Genomic DNA, 22,480 nt, shown 5'->3' on the forward strand with positions numbered 1-22,480 from the left:
AAAAGGCTAAAAAGAGAGAGGGAAAAAGTCAGAAACCTGAACCTCAGTCAGCTGTGTCTCCTAATTGTGAAACAAAGTATAGTATTGAACTGGTATAGCCTTATTTATTGCTTGTGCAGAGAATTAATGATGGCACCTTTGCCTTTTTTTTTTTTCCAGTTAAAATGTGCAGCATGGTATATTTTGTATACAAACTGCTGTACATTTGTTGTGACATCTCAATATTAACTTGTTTGTGCTCCAAGTATCACTGTTAATGCTAAAATTGTACAGAATTTGTAAGAGAGTCTTGGTATCTAGATGTGAAATGTGTCCTCTGTCATGCAGCTGGCTAATGCGGGTATCATTCCCTATTCTTATAGCATAATGTGTGGCACAGCCTGAAAGTTTTGATTCGTATTGGATATTTCTGTAAAGATACCACTTTTTATTAAGCTTCTCCACCTTCCTGTAGGATGTTATGCCTGTAAACCAAGAACATTTGAAGCCCTGTTTATATTGCCTTATACTTTTTACTTGGATGAATTATGTATCATGACTGTCTGCCTCAATCTAGGTTTGTACCAGTCAGAAACTTTGCAGTACTTTGAGGAGGAAAGTGAGTGATATTGAGTGCCAACTACCATCTCTGCTTGAAGCCAGAATGCTGGCTGTTTCAGGTAAGTTTTCTTTTCACCCTTATAAATGTGCCCTTTCCAAGTTCTTCCTCTTCTTGCTTTTAAAGTAATGAAAGGACTAAAAAGACTATGCTTGTAATTAAAGTATTTTTAAAACAACTTCAGAAGATTGCTTCTAGACATCAAAACTTATTTATGGTCCCATTTCTAAGGAAAGACAGACAAGTGACTGGGATTCTGTATAATTTAGTCTATGTTAATTATAGAAGAACTGACATTGAAGAGTGGTGTTAGAGCAGTTCACAGTATCACAGTATGTTAGGGGTTGGAAGGGACCTCTGGAGATCTTTGGGTCCAGCCCCCCTGCTAGAGCAGGACCACATAATCTAGCACAGGTCGCACGGGAACACATCCAGATGGCTCTTGGAAGTCTCCAGAGAAATTGTTGACCTCTTTGTAGTTGAGACTTAGAAAAAGTCATTGATATGCATTTGTCTGTATCCCTTGAAGTCGAGGCAAGTCCAGCAGATCCAGGTTGTATCATGCCTTGTGTAAGGTACTTTAGGCCATGGTTGGGAACTACTGGTGAAACAGATGCTGAGTGATAGGCAGTAAATGTGCAAGGTACTTTTCCATAGGTGAAATTAATAAATAATTATCCATAGCTATTTCTGAACCTTACAAGTTATTTCTGAAGGGAATGGAAGGCCAGATATGCAGACTGGAACTGTGTCTTTGGGAAGTCTGCTGTCTCCCAGGGCCTCAGGGAAGGTTCCTTCCCTAGTACAGCCCTCAGATGACTATCCACTATTGGACTTTCAGGTAGGCAGTGATGAAGTAATGACAGTCCATGGGCAATGAAAAGAGAATTCAGGACCTTGGGACAACTGGTTAAGGGGTTGTTGTGGTCGAGGGGGGAATTGTTAATTAATTACCCTCACAGCAATAATAAACAATATGGCAAACAGGTATTAATAAAAAGACTAACCCTTTATTAATGAAAATTGCCAAAACTCGTTGAATAGGATCGTTGTACGGTTGGAATATATATTTACAATGGGAATATGCAGTCTTAGGACAGATATAAACAATTCAATGCAAACTAGGAGGCAATAACTTGGAAAGAGAAGGTCCCCGAGAGCAGGTAGCGCTCGATTACAGCGGGGGGAGGCTCGATAAGAACCATTAAACCCAAAGGGCAATGAATTAATTACTCACAGCTAGTTTTATCCACACGGGGGATGCTGCTGCTGTGTTAGCTTTGGGGCACTCTCATAGGGTGCTAGCATGGCAGATTGCCGGCAAGAAAGGTTTACTGCATGGTCCCAGGCTGGTCTGGCTTCAGCAGATGGCAGGCAGTTAACGACGCTCTTCGCGACAGGCATTGCTTGGTTCCTGGGTAAACTGAGGCATGGCACGATTCTGGTGGCAAGGGGAAGCAGGCTGGGTGGATCTGGCTTCTAGGCTTGTGGCTTCTCCGGCTTGCTGTGTATGGCTTGTGGCTTTATCCCAGGCTCTGGACCAGGCACTCAAGGCAGAGCAGGGCAACTTGAGGCAGCTTCTACGAGATGGGTCCAAGTAGGCTTGAAGCAAGGCTTAAGCAGGGCAGGGCTTGAAGCAAGGCTTGAGCAAGTTTTGAGCAAGGCAAAGGTGACTACCAAGTCACTTGTATATATACAAATTGCCAGAGATCAGTTGGTCCATTGGGGCACTGAAGCTAACATGTATCTGCCCAATGGAAAGCATTCTGCCAGGCTGTAACCATAAAAGGCAGAAGCAATGACCTTGTTTCTGGGGGAACAGTGGTTAGCTTACGTGGTCTCACCCAGAGCTTACATGCTCTCACCCAAGATAAATAGCTTGTTGACCAGACAGGCAGGAGTCCTATCCCCTTTGTTCTTTTTCCCACGTTGCCCTGTTTTTCTCCAGGAAGGAAGGGAGAGAAAGGGACCCTGTCTAGACATCTTAAGGCCTGTCTGGGTTTGTACTGGGCCATGTCATGGCCCTACCATGACAGGGGTCAGGAGCACAAGCAGTGTTTTCCTCTACCCCTGCCCCAGTTGTGGGGAGTGATGATAGAATAAACAAGAAGAGCCAGTAGATCTCAGCCCAGAAAGCAAATCACATCCTGGGCTGCATCAAGAGAAGCATAGCCAGCAGGTCAAGGGAGGTTATTCTCCCCCTCTACTCCACCCTGGTGAGACCCCACCTGGAGTACTGCATCCAGTTCTAGAGCCCCTATTACAGGAAGGATCTGAACATGCTGGAACGTGTCCCGAGAAGGGCCATGAGGATGATCAGAGGGCTGGAGCACCTCTCCTATGAGGACAACTGAAAGAGTCTGGCTACAAACTCTTCAGGAGGGATAGTCAAGGAAGGAGAGACAGTGGGATGGCCTTGTATGTCAGAGAGTGTTCTGATTGTCTTGAGCTTAATAACGGTGCTGTGCTGATAAGGTTGAGTGCTTATTGGTAAGAATCAGGGGGAAGGCCAACAAGCTAGATATCCCAGTGGGAGTCTGTTATAGACCACCCAGCCAGGATGAAGAGGCATAAAATACTCTTTAGGCATCTGGGAGAAGCCTTATGATCCACAAGCTCTTGTTCTCATGAGGAACTTCACTTCCATGAGCTCTGCTGGAAATACAATGCAGCAGAGAGGGAACAGTCCTGGAGGTTCCTGGAGTGTGTGGAGGAGAACTTCCTGACACAGCTGGTGATGGAGCTAGCTAGGCAAGGTGCCCAGCTGGACCTATCTGTAAGCAGAGAAGGATGTGCAGGTGATGTAACAGTTGGAGGCTGTCTTGGCACAGTAATCATGAAATGGTAGAGTTCTCTGTTTGAAGTAAAGAGGGGGGTTCAGCAGAGCTGCCACCTTTGACTTCCATCAGGCATATTTGGGCCTGTTTTGGAGACTGGTGGGCATAGTTCTTTGGGCAGTATTTTCTAGAGGGTCAAGGAGTCCAGGAAGGTTGGACACTGTTCAAGAAGGAAGTCTTGAAGGCACAGGATATCCCCATGTGCCAAAAGAAGAGATGGAGGAGAAGGCTGGCCTGGCTGAACAGAGAGGTTAGATTGCAGGAGAGTTTATGGTTGTGTTGTAGTGTGGTGGGCTGAAATTCCCCTCCCACATTAACAACACCAGACGACCTCAGTTCAGAAGCAAATGAAGCTGTATGTTACAGGCAAGAACTACAGTCTACAATGAAATGCAATGAATATATACAAATATACAGTATTTACAAATATGTACAATTAACAGAAACAGCACAAAACCCTCCTGGCCAAAGTCAGGAAAGCTGCCCCCCCTGCCTCCCCCTTCCCTGCCTTCTCCAGACCCCCCTGACAGAAGGAAGAAAAACAAGAAGCAGAGAGGTTGTTAAACTTATCTTTTCAAGGTCAGTATGCCAGTATGTTATCTTTGAAAGCAAAAGCCAGAAGAGAAATGCAGACTGCCCAGCAGAGAAACACCAGACAGAAGGACTGACAGACTGTACTTTGTTTTGAGTACTGACTCTTAAACATTTCTCTCTCTCCAATGGAAGTGTTTAGAATAATCATTATTTTTTTTCTCTTACACCCAATAGAGATTTATTTACATTCTTTTACTTTTCTGCTTGAACTCTGTGAAAAGAAATTAAAGGCATAGCCTTGAAACCATCACAGGTTGTTGGAAGAAGAGGCAGGCCACCCAGGAGGACTACGAAGTTGTTGTGAGGCTATGCAAGGAAAAAAATTAGAAGGGCCAAAGCCCAACTGGAAATTTATTTAGTTTTAGCTGTTAAAGAGAACAATAAATCCATCTACAAATATATTAGCAACAAAAGGAGGACTGAAGAGAATTTCTGTCCTTTGTTGAATGTAGTGGGGGAGAACATAGAGGTCAAGGATGAAGAAAAGGCTGAGGTACTCAATACCTTCTTTGCCTCAGTCTTTAGCAGTAAGACAAGTTGTTTGTTGGACACCAAGCCTTCTGAGCTGGAAGATAGGGATGGGAAATAGAATGAAGCCCCCAAAATCGAAGAAGAGATGGCTGGTGACTTGCTGCACTACTTAGACGTACTTAAGTCTATGTTGCCAGATGGGATATACCCAAGAGTACTAAAGAGCTGACAGAAGAGTTTGCCAAACCACTTTCCATCATTTAGCAGGCTAAGTGGAGAGGTCCCAGCTGACTGGAGTTTGGTAGACATGATGCCTATCTACAAGAACGGCTGCAAGGAGCACCCAGAGGACTACAGACCTGTCAGTTTGACCTTGATGCCAGGGAAGGTCATAGAGCAGGTCATCTTGTGTGCCAATATGTAGCCTGTGCAGGGCAACCAAGTGGCCAGACCCAGTCAGCACAGTCTGATGAATCTGATCTCCTATGACCAGGTGACCCATGTAGCTGATGAGGCAAAGGCTGTGGATGTTGTTTACCTGGATTTAGTAAAACCTTTGACAAGGTCTTCCACAGCATCCTCCTGGAGAAATTGGATTGTCATAGCTTGGATGGGTGGATGCTTTGCTGGGTGAAATACTAGCTGGATGTCCAGGCCCAAAGAGTGGTGGTGAATGAAGGTAAATTCAGTTGGGCAGCTGGTCACAAGTGGTGTTTCCACAGGGCTCAGTTTTAGGGCCAGTCCTCTTTAATATCTTTATCAGTGATTTGGACAAGGGCAGATGACACCAAAGTGAATGGGACTGTTGATCTGCTTGAGGGTAGGAAGACTCTGCAGAGGGACCTGGACAGACAGAATCAATGGGCCAAGGTCACTTCTATGAGGCTTAACAAGGCTGGGTCCTTGCACTTGGGTCAAAACAACCCCAAGCACCAATACATGCTTAGGGCAGAGTGGCTGGAAAGCTGCCCAGCAGAAAAGGACCTGGGAATGCTGGTTCACAGTTGGCTAAACATGAGCCAGTAGTGTGCTCAGATGGCCAAGAAGACCGACAGTATCCTGGCTTTTATCAGAAATAGTGTGGCCAGCAGGAGCAGGGAAGTGATCGTGTGTGTTCTGGTTTGAGCTTTACCAGGAGTCCAAAAGCAAAGAAAAAGCCCAAATGGAAACAGATTTAGATGTCCTCCCCTTCTCCCTTTTTCCCTGTAAGGTAAAACAAATTAGGCAGGAGGAAAGAGAGGTAAAAATCACAAAAGAAAGTGGTCTGGAAGTAAAGAAAGTAATTTTTTTAACAAAATACATATATATAGCAATAATAGGGGAGGTTACAAAGATATAGAGTAAGCATAAATGGAAAAATATACAAAGCCAGGCCCAAGTGGCATTGGATTCCCTTGATGTAAATGGATTCAGTTCTTTAGAAAGCGTGGATCATCATGGTGAGGAAACGCCTGACCATGTGGTTGATGCAGGAAGCAGCAGCAGCAGATGACCTCTCTTGAGTAGGTGAAGCAGAGAAAAAAGGAACAATTCAGATGTGTCTCTTCTTAAATAGACTTGATGGACAGGAACGGGGAGTGGAATAGCCCACCATTGACACAGGAGGACCCCTCCTCTTGGGAGGGTGAAAACCAAGTCTCTCTGTCTGTCCACCTGGATCAAGTTTCTTTTGTTCACCTCAGGGCTGGCTTCTTTTCAGCTCCCATCAAGGATGGGTGTAACCTGACACATCATACCCCTGTACTCAGCGCTGGTGAGGCCACACCTTGAGTACTGTGTTCAGTTTTGGTGTGCTCACTACAAGAAAGATGCTGAAGTGTGTCCAGAGAAGGAAAGCAAAGCTGGTGAAAGGTCTGGAGAGCAGGTCTTAATGAGGAGTAGCTGAGGGAACTGGAATTGTTTAGACTGAGGAAGAGGAGGCTGAGGGAAGACCTCATTACTTTCTACAGTTACCTGAAAGGAGATTGTAGTGAGGTAGGTGTTGGTCTCTTCTCCCTAGTATCAAGTGATAGAATGAGAGAATATGGCCTCAAGTTGTGCTGGGGGAGGTTTGGATTGGATGTTAGCAAAAATTTCTTTACTGAAAGAGTGGTCAGAAATTGGGATGGGCTGCCCAGAGGGTTGGAGTCACTGTCCCTAGAGGTATTTAAGAAATGCATAGAGATGAGATGTGGCTTAATGGTCATGGTGATGTTAGGTCGATAGTTTGACTCTTTTTCCACCAAAACAATTCTATTATTCTATGAGATTTCTGGACCTTTCTATTTAAGAGTATAATTTTACAACACAGGTATAATAATGAAAAGTGTGGCTTTAAATGACAGCTTTAAATGGAATACAATAATTGGCAACTTCTGCTGTTCAGAACATTAAACAACTAATGTTGGCAGCAAAAGAGCAATTTGGTCCTTGGAGCACTCGTGCATGTTATTTACAAAAGTAAAACATTAAAGTGATTACACAGTCTGATACATAACAGCTTAACGTGCCATTTACTTGGGATTACTGCCCTGTTCACTAAAGAAAAAAGCAAAGCACAGTTCTGTCTCTTAAGGTTGAAGAGGTGGGTTTTCTTATTCAGCAACACATCAGTTTGCAGATGTGTTAAGTAGATGTCTCTTTGCTAGACACCTGCCTTGGAGAGAGAGAGGTGAATAGGAGGAAAAGGTATACTTGGGCACAAGAAATTTTCCAGTGTTATACCAAGAAAGGCTAGAGAATTTCTAATACATCAGGACAACACATTGTAGCTGTGTGTTGGTGATTTACCTTCTCAGTTATGTACAAGAATCTAGTACTGGCATATGGAAATTATTTTAAAATGGAACTTTATGCAGTGTCACATGATTTGTTTAGTAAAAGTGAATAACATCAGGCTTGAGTAAAATCTTAGTGGAATTTAAGAGCATGCTCAATTTCGTACTCATAACACCCTTGGAAATGGAAAGCCTCTCTGTTTCTTTGTGTCCACCTGTGATAGGCTGAACAATCACCATTCTCTGCCTGTGGTCTATTTGAATGTAGGCCATTTCCTTCCTTTCAGAAAAGGGTCAGAGTTTTCCCCAGCCATTTTATGACTTTATTGAGAACAAAATAGGTGGCAAATTGGGTTTGGCTGGAAAAGATATACCTCAGCCTAACACTTTGAGAGAATAAATGGCAACTTGAGGATGATTTCCAAGATGTTCATAACAATATTTTATACTTGATAGTCCTTAAAAGTTGCTTGTTTCAGGAGTGAATTCAAAAGACAAGTCTATAAACTGTTTTCACACTACGGTAACTATGACTGCCTTCCTATGCTTTTGAAGAAATATTGGTGCTCTTTCTTTGTACTGATAAGCATTGTTTCTTTTTTTTTTTTTTATTCTTACTCTGAAAAATTCTTGCTTCAGAGAATTTTAATGACTGTCAGTGGTACAATCCTAAGTTACTACTAAGGCAAAACTCTTGAAAGAGGTGGTTGAAAACCAAGGGCAAAAGGTAATTTGTGAATTTGGTGATAGTGGATACTGTTAATTTTTTTGCATCAGTTGGTGTGATGGCACTCGTTTATGGTAAATGTAGAGTAGTATGCAGAGGATACAGTGGAAATTTAGGAATAAAAAAAACGTTGTCTGTCTAAACACCTGAAATAATAAAAAAAAATTTAGTCTTTGAGCATGAAGTAAAAAAATTGGAAAAGCCAGGATGCTGAGATCCTGAATGAATTGTGGCTAGCAGAGAAGTGAGTAAGAAAGAAAGTTTTGGTAAATGCAGAAGAGGAAAGAGGTAGGAAGAGATAAAAATAGCTTGCTTCCCCCCCCCCCCCCCCTTTTTTTTCCCCCCTTATGTGGAAATGGTGATCAGTAGACACCTCTTAAATAATGCATAGTTAAGAAGTAAGTCTTAACCTGTTAACTACTGGTTAAAATTTAAGCAAGATCCTGTATGTACGCATACCCTGAATTGTCAGGCAGCTATCAAAACATTAATGAACAGCATGGTCTTACTAAATGGCTAAAAGGTGAGAGAATCTTCAGTTAGGTAATATGCAGTTATTTAAGGGCAGACTTGGAATAGCATGAAATGCAGAGGTAATTGTAGTGTTTATGTAAATATGCAGTAATAATAAATTTTAGTGGCTGTAGATATTTTCATTTAGTCTGAAAGCATAAGGTAGGGATGAGTGCCTGGTGCTTTCTGTTTTTTTTTAACATAACAATTATCTAATTCATTCAAACAATTTCTTCAAACAAACAACCATACTAGTGGATACTGAGAACAACTGTTTTTCTCTAAATACGTGTTGCACCATTTTTGTTTAACATAGCATTTTCCTTGAAGAAGAAGACAGAGCTAAATGATTTTGGAACGGTGTCAAAGCAAAAACTCCCTTACTTCTGACTGGCATTTGCCTATTGTGATAAATAACTTACAGTTAATACTCCTGAGAAGTTAGTCCAGTATTTTTCTCCAAATGTAATTAATAACATCCGATTATAGCGTTCACTGTGCTAAAGCCAGTAGCTTTAGTTAATTATGGCTAACAAGCATGCCTAATTGCATGAGATGTTGCTGTTGAGATACATGTTTATAAATACTTATGGTTTAGCATCTAGTAGGGATTTTTATTAAAACAAAGCATTTTAACGTCCGTGTTTAGAAACCTGTCTGTGATTATTATAACAGTTGCTTTGTAGAGTAGCTCTTACCATGTTCATCAAAAGTTATAGAAAGAATATGGCAGTACCTGATACTCTCACAGAATCACAGAATGCCAGGTTGGGAGGGACCCCATGGATCATTTGATTCAACCTTTCTAGGTGATAGTGTAGTTTAAATGAGATCTCCCAGCACCCTGTCAAGCAGAGTCTTAAACCTGTCCAGTGTAGGAAAATCCACTACTTCCCTTGGGAGATTATTCCATTGTCTAACTGTTCTCATGGTGAAAAATATCTTTCTGAAGTCCAATCAGAATCTCCCTAGGAGTAACTTGTACCCATTGCCCCTTGTCTTTTCCATGTGACTCCTTCTAAAGGGGGAGTCTCCATTCTCCTGGTAGCCACCCTTTACCGTACTTATTGGTACATTGTAACAAGGTGTCCCTAAGCCTTCTCAAGGCTGAACAAATCCAGTTCTCTCAGCCTTTCCTCATATGGCAGGTCTTCCAGTCCTCTGGTCGTTCTTGTGGCCCTTCTCTGGATGCATTCCAGCCCTGTCCTCATGTTTTTTGTATAGTGGGGACCAAAACTGAATGCAGTCCTTCAGCTGGGGTCTGACAAGCACTGAGTAGAGTGGGTTAGTGATTTCTTCATCTCTGCTGTTAATGCTCTTGTCGATGCAATTCACTGTCCTCTTGGCTTTCTTTGCTGTTGCAGCACACTGTTCACTCATGCTGAGTTCGTTATTCACTAACACCCTCAGGTCCCTTTCCACAGGGGTTTCTCCAGTCAAGTGAATCCCAGTCTGAGCTCCTGTTCTGGGTTATGTATTTCCAGGTGCAAGACCCTGCATTTGTCCCCACTGAACTTCATAAAGTTCTTGCTAGCCCACTCATTCAGTCTGTCCAGGTCTTCCTGGAGGGTGGCTCTCCCTTCTGGAGTGTCAACCTCCCCACTCATTTTGGTGTTGTCTGTTCTGTTAGCATTGTGTGTCTATTTAGTGTGAAATTTTTTGGGGGAATAAATTACAGATGAAATAATCCTGTGAGTAAGAAAATTCAAATAGGACCATATGTAAACAAGTCCGAATGTAACTGCAGAAGTATTAAAATGTATTTTCCTACTTTGAGCTGTTTTGCAGGAGACCAAATCATATGTGAGAAATGGTGTGCTTCTCATTTTTCCTTAGTGAGGAAGTAATTTGGGAATAGGAGAGAGAATGTAAAAATGATTTTTTAGTCATAATTTCATCTGTTTCCTATATTTAAATAAAATAGATTGCTTGGTATATTTTACAATGTCTTCATAAATTCGGTGACTGATCTTTTTTTTTGTTTTTTCTTTCTCTTGAGAATGCACAATAGCGTGGGACTAGAGAGCCAGAAAGTGGCTAGCAGGAAATGAAGCAGATGTGAATGAAATACTGAATTCATTATGTAGTTATCTGAGATGCATGTAATTAATTTCCTTATGTCTGCAAATACTAATTAGATCCAAACACGGAAGTTAGAAGGAGGTGGTAACTACTATGTAGTTAAAGAAAAAAATATTATTTCTGATCTTAAAACTGTCTTTACCAGCCCTTTCCAGAAGAAAATTTTTCACCATGAGAGCAGTTAGACATTGGAATAATCTCTCAAGGGAAGTAGTGGATTTTCCTGCACTGGACAATTTTAAGAGTCATCTTGATAGGATGCTGGGCCATCTCATTTAAACTGTACTATTACCCAGAAAGGTTGGACCAGATGATCCTTGGGTCCCTTCCAACCTGCCATTCTGTGAGATGATATGTCATCATCCTATAATTAGCACTATTTCATTAGATACCTGCAAGTGGGAGCTGCCTGGAAATACTGATGTGGGATGATTTTCAGTACAACAAAAGGGTTTTTTCTCTACGTCAGTTTAGAAGTGCAGTTTATAAATCTCATGACGTAAATACTAGGTGCCATATTTTTAAAAAACTTACTGCTAGAACTGTTGTCTTTTTGCCTGCTCTTTGTTGCTCATTTAGGACAAGTTCTGCATTGCTTAGAAAGCAAATGCAACAACAACAAAAGACCAATTCTTCTGGCTTTGGTGCAAAGCACTACTGTTGGAAATGAGTATGTCAGGAAGGGGACGTAGCAGTCTGTCACAGGTGGCTGGAAGATGCCAATGCAGGATGAGGGACGTTTTTGGTGATATATATCTGTGTGTTTTGGTAATGTGTAAGCCTTGATTTTCATGCCTGTGCTATATTCATTTCATGCAGGAACATGTATGACATTGAGTTCTTGACACGGTGTTGAGATCTTCCCCAGACATGCTACCTGTAGCTCTTAATTTGTCCTTTGTTGGGAGGCAATTGTGCTCCTGTTTTGTGGTTTGGGTTTTTTTTTGGGGGGGGTGTGTGTGTTTTCTTTTGTTTGTTTTATTTATTTAAAAAAAAATCTTTCCTCTTTCTGAGAACTGTAGTTTGATAACAGTTGGAGAACTTGGCTAGTCTTCTAGGCAAAAATACCAAAACTTCTCTGCCTTCTCATGAAGGCTTAGTTTTTTGATGAACTGGAATCTGAGGGAGGTCTGTGTCTTGTCAGAAGACATAGCTGGTCCCTCATTTTCAGATTCTTGCTTCCAGCGGTGATCTGGATTAATCACTCAGAAGTATTTTGAGATAATTCTTCTTTATGCCTGTATTGCAATGTCTGACTCCAGCACAGAATATTGTGTATTGTCATGTCTTCCTACAACAGTCACTTTATGCTCTGTGAAGTACAATTTGCTTCCATGCGTTGCTGCGAGTAATTCATTTTTTGGGAAGCCTATTGAATTTTTTTTTTAATTGCTAGAGAGCCCCCCTAACCAACTCTCAGTGACCATAGCAAGTATGCTCTTTATCTTTTTATCTCATTTCCAAGTGAGACTGGCCAACGTTACTAGCTTTCAGTGAACTTCAAGGATAATTTGTTGTAGCTGAAACTCCAACACGATTTGTGACCAGACAGGAGAAAATCATTGTTTCTGTTGCAGAAGGCAGTCAATAATGAAACAACTTTTTTTCTCTCCTGTTACTTAAGCTGCTATCCTTGGAGTAAGAGAGAAGGTTGAGCAATGTGTTTGGCAGGTCCTTTTTGGGGTTTTGTCCTCAAAGGAAAAATGTTAGGGGAAGGCCACAGGGAAAACTGAGGGGAAGGCACTCGCACACCATGGAAAGGCTGTGCTATGGTCCAGAGGTGACTTGAGAACACCTCTGTGCAGTCTGTGAAAGGGGACAGTGATAACCCTCTTTCCAGTGACTATCTAGTGAGCCAAGGTGACAAATCTCTGGAAATCAGTGCATGCTCTTCTGGTGTGTAAACAGGATCACAGTGTCACAGGATGTTAGAGGTTGGAAGTGACCTCCAGAGATCGAGTTCAACCTCCCTGCCAGAGCAGGACCATAGAATCTGGTGCAGGTTGCACAGGAATGCATCCAGGTGGGTCCTGAAAGTCTCCAGAGAAGGAGACTCCACAAACTCCTGGGGAGCCCATTCCAGTGCTCTGTGACCCTCACAGTGAAGAAGTTCCTGTGCTGTAGTTCATATCTGTTGCCCTTTGTCCTATCACAGGGTGCAACTGGGTAGAGCCTGTCCCTTTCCTCTTGACACTCAGCCCTCAGATATTTACAATCATTTATTAAATCCCCTCTCAGTCTTCTCCAGACTAAAAAGCCCCAGGGCTCTCAGCCTCTCCTCACAGGGCACATGCTCCTGTCCCTTAATCATCCTCATAGCGTTCCATGGGACTCTCTCAAGCAGATCCCTGTCCCTCTTGAACTAGGGAGCCCAAAACTGGACACAACACTCCAGGTGTGGTCTCACTAGGGCAAAATAGAGGGGGAGGAGAACCTCCCTTGATCTGCTGGAGACGCTCTTCTTAATGCACCCCAGGATACCATTGGCCCTCTTGGCCACAAGGGCACATTGCTGTCCCATGCAGAACTTGTCCACTAGGACTCCCAGGTCCTTCTCCACTTCTCTGCTCTCTAGCAGATCACCTCCTAGCCTATACTGGTGCAGTTTATTATTCCTTCCCAGACGCAGCCACCTCCAGGGATGGAGGTAAGGCTGACTGGTCAGTAGTTCCCTGGAACCTCTTTCTTGCCCTTTTTGAAGACTGGAGTGACATTGGCTTTCCTCCAATCCTCAGGTACCTCTCCTCTCTGCCAGGATTTTGCAAAAATGATGGAGAGTGGTAGAGTAACATCAGGTATCTCTCTCACCACTCTTGAGTGCATCTCATCAGGCCTCATGGACTTGTGAATATTCAATTTGTGTAACTGATCTTTAACCCAGAATTCATTGACTAATGGAGAGTCTTCCCTCCTCCAGTCGTCTTCTCCTTCATCCAGGGTCTGGAATTCATTGGGGAATTCGTTCTTAGAAGTAAAGACAGAAGCAAAGAAGGCATTCAGCAACTCTGCCTTCTCTGCATCCTCAGTTTTCAGGGCTGCCTCCTCGTTCAGCAATGGGCCAACACCTTCCCTGTTCTTCCTTTTCCTACTGATACATTTGAAGAAGCCCTTCTTGTTCTCTTTGACTTCCTGTGCCAGTTTTAGTTCCAAGAGGGCTTTGGCCTTCCTTGTTACCTTCCTACCTGCCCTGGCAACTACTTCATAGTTCTCCCAAGTGACAAATCCCTTCTTCCATGAACTGTAAGTATCTTTCTTCCATGCAATTTCCTTTAGAAGCTCCTTATTCATCCATGCAGGTCTCCTGGTACATCTACCAGCTTCTTTTCTGATGTTGGAATCAGTTTGTATTCTCATTAATCACAGGGTGGAGGATTTTCAGCCTTGAATTCCAGTGCCATTGATGAATACCATAGTGGTGAATGCTCTAAGCTAAAATGTAAATTTTCACTTTCACTTCCCTATTTATTATTAAAGATAGTGTTAGTCTACGAAGAATTTTCTTACAGATAACCATAAATAATGACCAGTCTATTCTTAACTGCATTGAAGCTAGTGTCCAGTGTGGATGCTTTACCATTAATCAAAAATGGCTCCTTTGCTTGTACTGCAATAAACATAGTAGGGATGGGACATATCTCTCTGCTTTAAGAATGAATAATGGAAGCTATGAGTGTGTGTCATTTCTGGCATAAATGAGACAAAAAGTGGGAGTAAAAAAAGTTGTGGGCTATTAACATTGCCTTGTATTTTGAAGGGAAAATATTTAACAAAACTTAAATAATACATTGTTGGATTTTACAAAATGGAACAGATTTCAAACCATATTTTAGTTGCTGGCAAAGGGCATCAAAATAATGGTAAGTTAGTTTGAGATTACTAAATGGGCAACAATCTGCCCAATACAGTAAAATCTGATATTGAGCTGTTATAATGAACATGAGCCTCTGGCATGTAAGTATGTATAGAGAAAAGCTGCTTGATATGCAGAGACTAGGTAGCTGTAGATAAGGTAAATACACTATTTCTGTTATGTATTTGGTTTGCCTGAGCTAGAGTTAATTCTCCTCAGAGCATCTTTCTAGTGCTGTGTTTTGCAGTAAAATTTAAAGAACACTTCATGAATTTGTGTGTCATCCTTGCACAGGGGCCATGCTAATCTTATCCGTATCATTCCAATTTTAGTATATGTGCTGCCAAAGCAAGCACTCTGCCCCACTCAAAATTATTCTTCCTTCCAGTCACTCAATAGAGAGGACTCACAAGCTGACTATAACCTGGAAAATGCATTCTCCAGAACTGCACAAGGCCTAGGAAAGCCTGTGTCTCCTCCTTGTCAGATGGTGACATGGTTACTATCTTGTTGACTGCGTCTGTAGGTACATGATGGCATCCATTCTGCCATTTTATTCCCAGGAACTGAATCACCTTTGCAGGACCTTTGACCTTGCTTTTCCTTATGGCAAACCTGCCCTTCAGAAGAATCTGAATGATTTTTTTTCTCCCTTCTCACACACCTCTTCTGCCATGTTGCCCCACACAATGATGTCATCAATGTACTGTAGATGTTCAAGGGGCATCGTCCTTTTCCAGTGCAGTCTGGATGGCTCTTTGTCGAATGGTGGAACTATGCTTCCACCCCTGGGGCAGTCAGTTCCAGGTGTATTGCACACCCCTCCATGTGAAAGCAAACTCTGGCCTGCACTCCACTGCCAACGGAATCAAGAATGCATTGGCGATGTCAATCATAGCGTACCACTTGGCTGCCTTCGACTCCAGCTCATGCTGGAGCTCCTGCATCTTTGGTACAGCAGCACTCAGTGGTGGCTTCACTTTGTTCAGACCACGATAGCTGACTGTTAATCTCCACCCCTTGGTAGCAGAGGATGGTTTTGATCCATCAACCTCTGGGTTAAGGGCAGTTACATAACTTTCTGACCGGGAATCACTTACACATCCTCCCCAATTTGTTTTTTTTTTTTTTTTTTTTGACTTTCAGACATTTTTGCTGTCATGGGGAGCTGCATAAGGCAGTTTTATTTTGGCTTTTGGGTGTGTATCTGATGCCATTTTCACATAGCCTCAATTTTGATATAAACTTCCCCTCTGGGAATTAAGATCCATTCTATATACATATGTTTCGTATGTAATATCACGCCTTTTTTCTTGCTGTCTTCTGAAATGTAAGAGAAGGCTCCAGATGCTAATGAAGGATCTCTTGCCTTCATGTTTTATTAAGGCTCTTGTGCTTTGCTGCTTGTGGTGCATAAAGGTGCACTGTTTAATTGTAAATCTTGTTGCCTTAGAAGTAAGTATCTGAATATCTTCTGTGTTCCCACTGATTTTTGTCTTGCTTATCTTGCTGCTATGTTTTCCCTGTTTGGAAATGTGACAGATGAAGAGAATAAAATTCATGTTGTTTCCCAATAAATGCACTTGTAGGATATCAGATTCTAGTATTTGTAAAGCATATTTCTAATTATTTCATTATATAATTATTTGTAAGACAGAGCTGAACATTTTTAAAACTTCCAGACCAGTGTGAGCTGATGATACTGAGGTATTGAGTCTGTCTCAAGTTTCATCCTTCAGGGAGAGCCAGAAATAGAGAGATTTGACTTTTAAATATATTCCCTCAGAAGAACATATCCTGGCGGTCTTTGTACAGGGTGCATGCCATTTAAGAAATGGAGTATGTCGATTGTAAACAACCTTCTGGTGCTTGTTATGAACAACAGCATAATGCTGGTTTGTTCAATGCAGAAATACTTAAGGGTCTAGCAGGTTGATAGAATTTATTACAAAAGTATTGTGAGTTCAGGTGTCCTCCAAAGTAGGTAAATAGACTGCCAGATCACACCATGATGACTGATGAATGACATTTTCTGAATGATTGATGTATGACATTTTCTGAAGTGTGGACCTTAAGAAAAAGTTTTCTCCAAAAATGTAAATGGTATCAATAATAATTTAAAAAGACTATTTCTGTGCACAGAAGGTTAAATGTGCTACAATTATGATTTTTTTTTTGTAGTAAGTTAAGGAAATGAATGCTTGAAAAGCAGGTTTTTTTGCCTTTTTGTTTTTGGTTTGTGTTCTTGTTTTGTTTTGTTCTTCCCCCCCAATCCATCATTCAGTTGCTGTTTGGAGGTATAGTTGCTTCATTTCTTATTTACTGTGTAACCTACTGATACTGCAAGTGTCTGCTTCATTGTCTCTTTTCTTCCTCTTGCCTCTGCCCCCACAAAACATGCAGGAAGTAATTTTGGCACTGCGAAGGATTTGACAGAAGAAATAAGATTGTTAACATCTGAGAAGGAGGGGCTGGAAGGACTTCTCAATGAACTGTCGGTTCTGAGTGCCAAGAATGTCCAAAAATTAGAGAGAGTTAAAGATGATTACACCAGACTGAAACAAGAACTTGAACAAGGAGAGGCTGCCTTTGGTAAGTAGTTCACAGGCTGTTACAACTTTTGCTCAGTCATGAAGATTCTACTGGGTTGGGTGAGCCATCCTGCATTTCACAAAACATACTGATTTTTTTGGGGGGGAATGTTTGGACAGAACCTAGATAAGCAATATGGTGGGTATGCTTTCAGGTGGGGGAGGTTGATGGGAGAAGGGATATCCCAATAATATACAGCTTTTAGAGATCTCTTCTAGCCCAGTTTTCAAAACGTTTCTTTTCTAAGCCCGTTTTTGTAAGGATGATGATACTATGCATTTATTCACATATTACTGGGCAAGCTACTGATAAAACAGCAGTCATTCCTAGACTTGGCTTATCCTTTTTTCTGCTGTGCCCTCTCCCAAACTTAAGCAGATAAAGTGGTCTTACTGCTTGATTAAATGAAAAGGCTGGAAACAATTTAATTGACAACAAATGTACAGCTACTGTAGTTACCTCCAAACAGCTAAGTATGAATCTGAGAGCTATAGTAAAGCTCTTGGGGTTTGAAATGTTTTTTTCATTTTCAGGATCTTATGTGTTTGAAGGGAGGAAAATGCTTGTGTTTTAAAAGTATATGAAGTTTCTTCATAGGCAAAAAGTATTTTAGAAATAGTTATGTAGGTGGTGGAAATACTAAGACAGTATTTTGAATATGCATAAAGGAATATATATATACATACACTCTACTAAATGAGAACTTTCTTAGAAACTAGATGGTTAAAAATTTTAAAATAAGATTATTCATAGTAGTACATTGTTACCTAAGCTGTGTCATTCAAATCTGTGTCAGACCATACATCCTCATTGCTTGGATTTGCATACGAGTTGAAGGGGATTCTGACCTTCCAATGTGTTAGTGCTTTGTTTCTAGGACAATTAAATTTCCTGTAGTACACATGGGCATGGGCTTCTCATTTGTGTTTTTCTTCAGGGTTTTAAATAAAACCTGTGCAAGACTTGCTGAAGCAACAGAATTGGTTGCAATTCATAGGTTCTTTTCTTCCTCATTGCGTTTATATAGCTGTAATGAGGTGTCTTCTTGACCTGACCTCTTCTGTCCTACAATTTAAAACAATAAATTGTAAGACACTAGGTGTTCACTATGTGGATTGCTCTGTAGGTATAAGGAGAAATTTATTCTTACGTAAAATAAAACTCCTTCAAGCACATGTGGAAACTTACTTAGGTTGGAGAACACTAGCATGAGTTTGGTACCAACACGTTTAATTGAATAAAAGCCTTCTGATACTCTCTAGAAAGCAGTAAACAGATTGTATCTGAAAGATGGCATCTACTTTTATGAACCAGTTGTTATTGTGTATGGTACATTCATGTCTGGGGAATAAAGCATTTAAAAAAAAGTAGGAATATGGTTTTATTACTATTTGCTTTTGTTGTTGTTCAAAAGAACTGGAGGTAATTGTATTGGATTTGTCTGTGCTGTGAATGGTGTGACTTGCGTCAGGCTGGGTGATCTGACTCACTGTGCAACCTCAGGCTTTGTGATTCATTTAAGCCAGTAAAATCCATGTTTCTGCTGAGATGAGTGGTTTTGCCTTTTCCTCATGTTTCTGCCCCATCCAACATGCCAGTGCAGTGCTGACCAGAAACCTCATTTGAGCAGGACAGTGGCACAACTGTGAGACTCACCAGCACACAGTGGGAATGCCAGCATAGGCATAAGAGATGCAACACGGGAATGTCTTGACCTGCTGACGCTGATTTTGGGAGTGTGTAGTATGGAAGGAAAATGTCTTCTCAAATGCTTCAGCTTGAGCGAGTAGTGCAGTATGGGCTCAGCTTGCTCATTGTTTTGGGTTAAATTAGTAGTGTGAGTGGTTGATCTCATTGCTTGGTGCAGTCTGTTCCTGGTTAGTTTGACTTCTGTCCTCAAGGAGAGAAATCTCCTTCCTCCATCTAACTACTAACTGACAATGTTAGTGTCCTCTAGCTTTTTTACAGTGTATGCTAGCTTAAGTAGGAAAAATGATCTTGGTCTAGGATGTCTGCTCCGTGCCCTGGTGCGCAGTAGGGATGCACCTGCGATTCCTCTTTGCAGCGCAGTTGTGCTAGGCTTTGACTCGATGCTTTATGAACTTGGTGCCGTTTGACACCAACTGACAACCTAAACATAGCTTACTGAAAATACCTGAGACAAAGAGGTCCCTTAGTCATCTTGTCTTTGAAGGTTTATGCTAGTTTAAATAAGTCAATGATTTTATGTCTTTCAATGTAAAAAGGAGATGCTTCATTTCTCTCCAGGGAAGGTAATCAGATCAGCTGGAGCTGCTGACTCCTCTCATTCTTACTTTTGCGTTGTTTCCAGTGAATAATTTTTCCTTCATCAGGAGTTCTTCCTATTTTGTTAAGATAGCACCTTTAAAGTTTCTGTGCAGATATTCCTACACATAGCTATTTCTGCATCGTCTAGCACTTCAAATGTTCTCTTTCATGCCTATGAACTTCCTGAAAACTTACTTTGATTTTTTTGTTTTGTTTCGTGTGGTTTTACTGAAGATAATATGACTTTGTCTGTAAAAATTAAAAAAAAAAAAGAAATTGAAATGCTAAAATATGTGTACGTTTGTCTTTCTGTTGTGTGTAAATTAATCACCTATTGTTGATTTCTCGCAGCAGTGCAGATATAAGGAAGCAGACACCAAGGGAAGAGACTTAACCACACAATTAGAGCTGGAATTTTAAATAGGACTTTGTGCCAGCTGCCCAAGTATAAAAGATATTGCAGATGTAGAGCAAAAATCAGGATTGGCTTACTGTGCAGAGAGTTGTTAGTGCTCCTTGTAAAGATTTGACAAAAATCCTTTCATATTTTTGGAGATGCTCAAAAAAAGATGTTTTTCCCCATGGATAATGGAAGCATCGGCAAATGATGCTGTTTGTTAGCATTTTAGGATGAATAGTAGTAATTTCTTCTGGGAGCATCATCATCTCTATCATTTTAGAGACAGGAAAGCTAAGGACAGAGAGGTCATGTAATTTTACCTCAAATGGTGGTGAAACCAAATTTCCCGATTGCTCTAGCATCAATTATGATTGAATTAATTGCTTGCAATAAACAGATTTGACATCAAGTGATTCTCTGTCTGAGCTTTATGTTCTTCTAGACTGTGGGTGTTTCTATAGTCTGAGATATAATCCTTCTGGGGAAAATCACGGAAGGTCTTGTGCCTTAACGTGATCACAGCTACCTTATAAAGTCAGGTTCTGTTATGGCAAAGAGCAGAGTGCTTTGCAGCCCAAAACAACCAAACCTGTGTTCCAGACAAGTGACACTTAATTACTTGCCTGTCTGCCAAACTGTGGATTGCATTTATAAATCCTAGCTTGGGTTGATTGGTGTTTGTAACCTAGAGCTAGAAATGAGACCTAACCTCTTGTCTTGGTTTTCTCATTACTGGTACTGACGGGCAGATTTTCCTGCCTCATTTGCTGAATTCCTTTTCTGGCTGCACTCAACCATTTTCTGCCCCTATTACACTTTGGGAAAGCATCTCCTGGTAAATAATATGTGTATGCACAACACTAGAGGGGACTGTGTTTCACAGTCTAATTGCTAGGTTGTGCTTGTCGAGTCATCTTAAGTAGAATTTCTATACCAAATTAATTTCTAGAGGAAATATAAAATAAATGCTATCATGCTCATCAAAAAAGTTTTTTAACCCTTTGGTATAAACTATTGTTGGGAGGCTAATACTTCAGACTCTAGTGTTCAGCCTTCATTGATGTCATTGAGTTTTATTGTCCTAGAAATTGCTTGTAAAAGTCTTAAAGCTCTTACCAGCCTGCTTATAGACTGGAGCTTTGTGGAATTAAACAGATATATTTATTCAAAATGAATTAGGTGTAGCAGAGGGATTTCTTTGGAAGTGGGAATTTTCGTTCACTTTCCATTCTTTCTCTTGTTTATGCATGTACTCTGCAAGCTTGCACAGAATATCTCTCAGCTTTTTGTCCTGTAATAGAAGAGAAACTTAGATAAGTCCATTTTTTAAGTTTTGCCTTAAAAAAACCCAAACATTTTGGCAAATCTACTTAAGAATAAAATGCATTCAGAATGTACTTTGACTAATAGCAAAAATTCTCCTAGTCTCTTTACAGTTGTTGTTCAAAGAGCTGCATATTTTGCTGTTATGAAGGATGCAATTAATCAGTTTAAAGTTTAATATCATGTGGACAGGAGAAACTATTAGTGGTGCTGCTTAAGGTAATACTGGCTTTGCATACTGAAATATTTACGAACAGCAGGTTCCACGCTTGATATATAATTGTATAGGATGTGATTTACCAAACTGCTAATAGACACTTACTGCACAGCATTTTTATTCTCTTTGAAAGGCACATTTTTATTCTGACAGGTTTAACACTGATAGTTATATTATAGAGCACATGCAATGTGCTTCCCTCTGGGAAACTGTTCTTCTTCTTCCTTTTTTTTTTTTTCCCCCCAGTTTAAATATTTGTTTTAATAATAGCCATTACACAATAGCTTCTCTGTCTCTTCGTAACTGATATTTTGTAATGTCTTTTGAAAATGTCTTTTGAAAAAAGTTTATTCAAATCTTTATATTGTTTTTAATTATTTAAAAAATACCAACTCAGTATCTGCCTATGGCAGATATGGCAAAAAACATTCCGTGTTTTACTTCACTATTTTTTGTCCCTGAGTGGTAGTTTTAATTTTTTTTTGTCAGTGCTGTATTTTTTTTGGACCAAATAGGCTTTCCATATTGTTTTCACAGTTCATTCTGTGTCCGAGTAATTATCTGCTTCTATACTGAAAAGCTGACCCTTTTGATTGCTTCTGTTTAAATAAATCATTAGAAGAGAACCACATAGTGTGTAACAGATGGGCTTCCATGAGTAAGAAGCTGTTCTGAGTCTCATTGTGTGTCCACTTCTAATTTGTGCAAGGTCATTACATTCTGCATGTCACACCTATGTGAAATGCTTGTTGTCATTCAAGTGAGTGGTGAAATGGAATGCCTTATTGCTTCTGTCTATGACTGTCTCTATTTAAATAGTGATCTTGTCAGTTTTAGCCGGTGTTCACTCTATTTAGCTTTCTCAGAAAGTATAAAGCCCTCAGTTGTGATGTAAGAATGAGACTGACACTGCAGCTGGTAGCATCCTTTATTCTGAGCTGACATTCAACTGATGCTCCAAAGTAGCACTCAGCAGCCTTCTGTCAGGCAGCATGTAAAACCCAGGTCAATATAAGAAAAAAAAAATCCACACTAAAACAATACAAAGGAAAAAAATAAAATCAAAACCCACAAAAACCCCCACAAGGAGCCCAACCTTGCAGAGCTCCTTTTGTGTTGTCATGGCCAAATACAGCATGAGTAATTGCACTTTGCTCATCATATTCTCTGCTGTTTCATTTGAAAAATCGGTATTTCCCCATTTGCTTGGACTTGTACTGTTATGCATATT

The 22,480-nt window shown here is 40.8% G+C and overlaps 1 protein-coding gene and 1 non-coding gene across 2 annotated transcripts in view; one reads left to right on the forward strand and one right to left on the reverse strand.

Moving 5' to 3' along the window:
• Positions 1–22,480, forward strand: part of DISC1 (DISC1 scaffold protein) — a 206,596-nt gene that overhangs the window by 81,411 nt on the left and 102,705 nt on the right. Inside the window, exons 7-8 of the mRNA XM_054395013.1 lie at positions 557–659; positions 16,832–17,020. Coding sequence (XP_054250988.1) covers positions 557–659; positions 16,832–17,020 — 292 coding nt within the window. The remainder of the gene's footprint in view (positions 1–556; positions 660–16,831; positions 17,021–22,480) is intronic.
• On the reverse strand, positions 14,678–14,784 carry LOC128980799 (U6 spliceosomal RNA). Its single transcript, XR_008489487.1, has one exon. It is a non-coding gene; the product is annotated as a U6 spliceosomal RNA (small nuclear RNA).

This window comes from Indicator indicator, chromosome 2, assembly GCF_027791375.1.
Source record: "Indicator indicator isolate 239-I01 chromosome 2, UM_Iind_1.1, whole genome shotgun sequence".
Lineage (NCBI taxonomy): Eukaryota > Metazoa > Chordata > Aves > Piciformes > Indicatoridae > Indicator > Indicator indicator.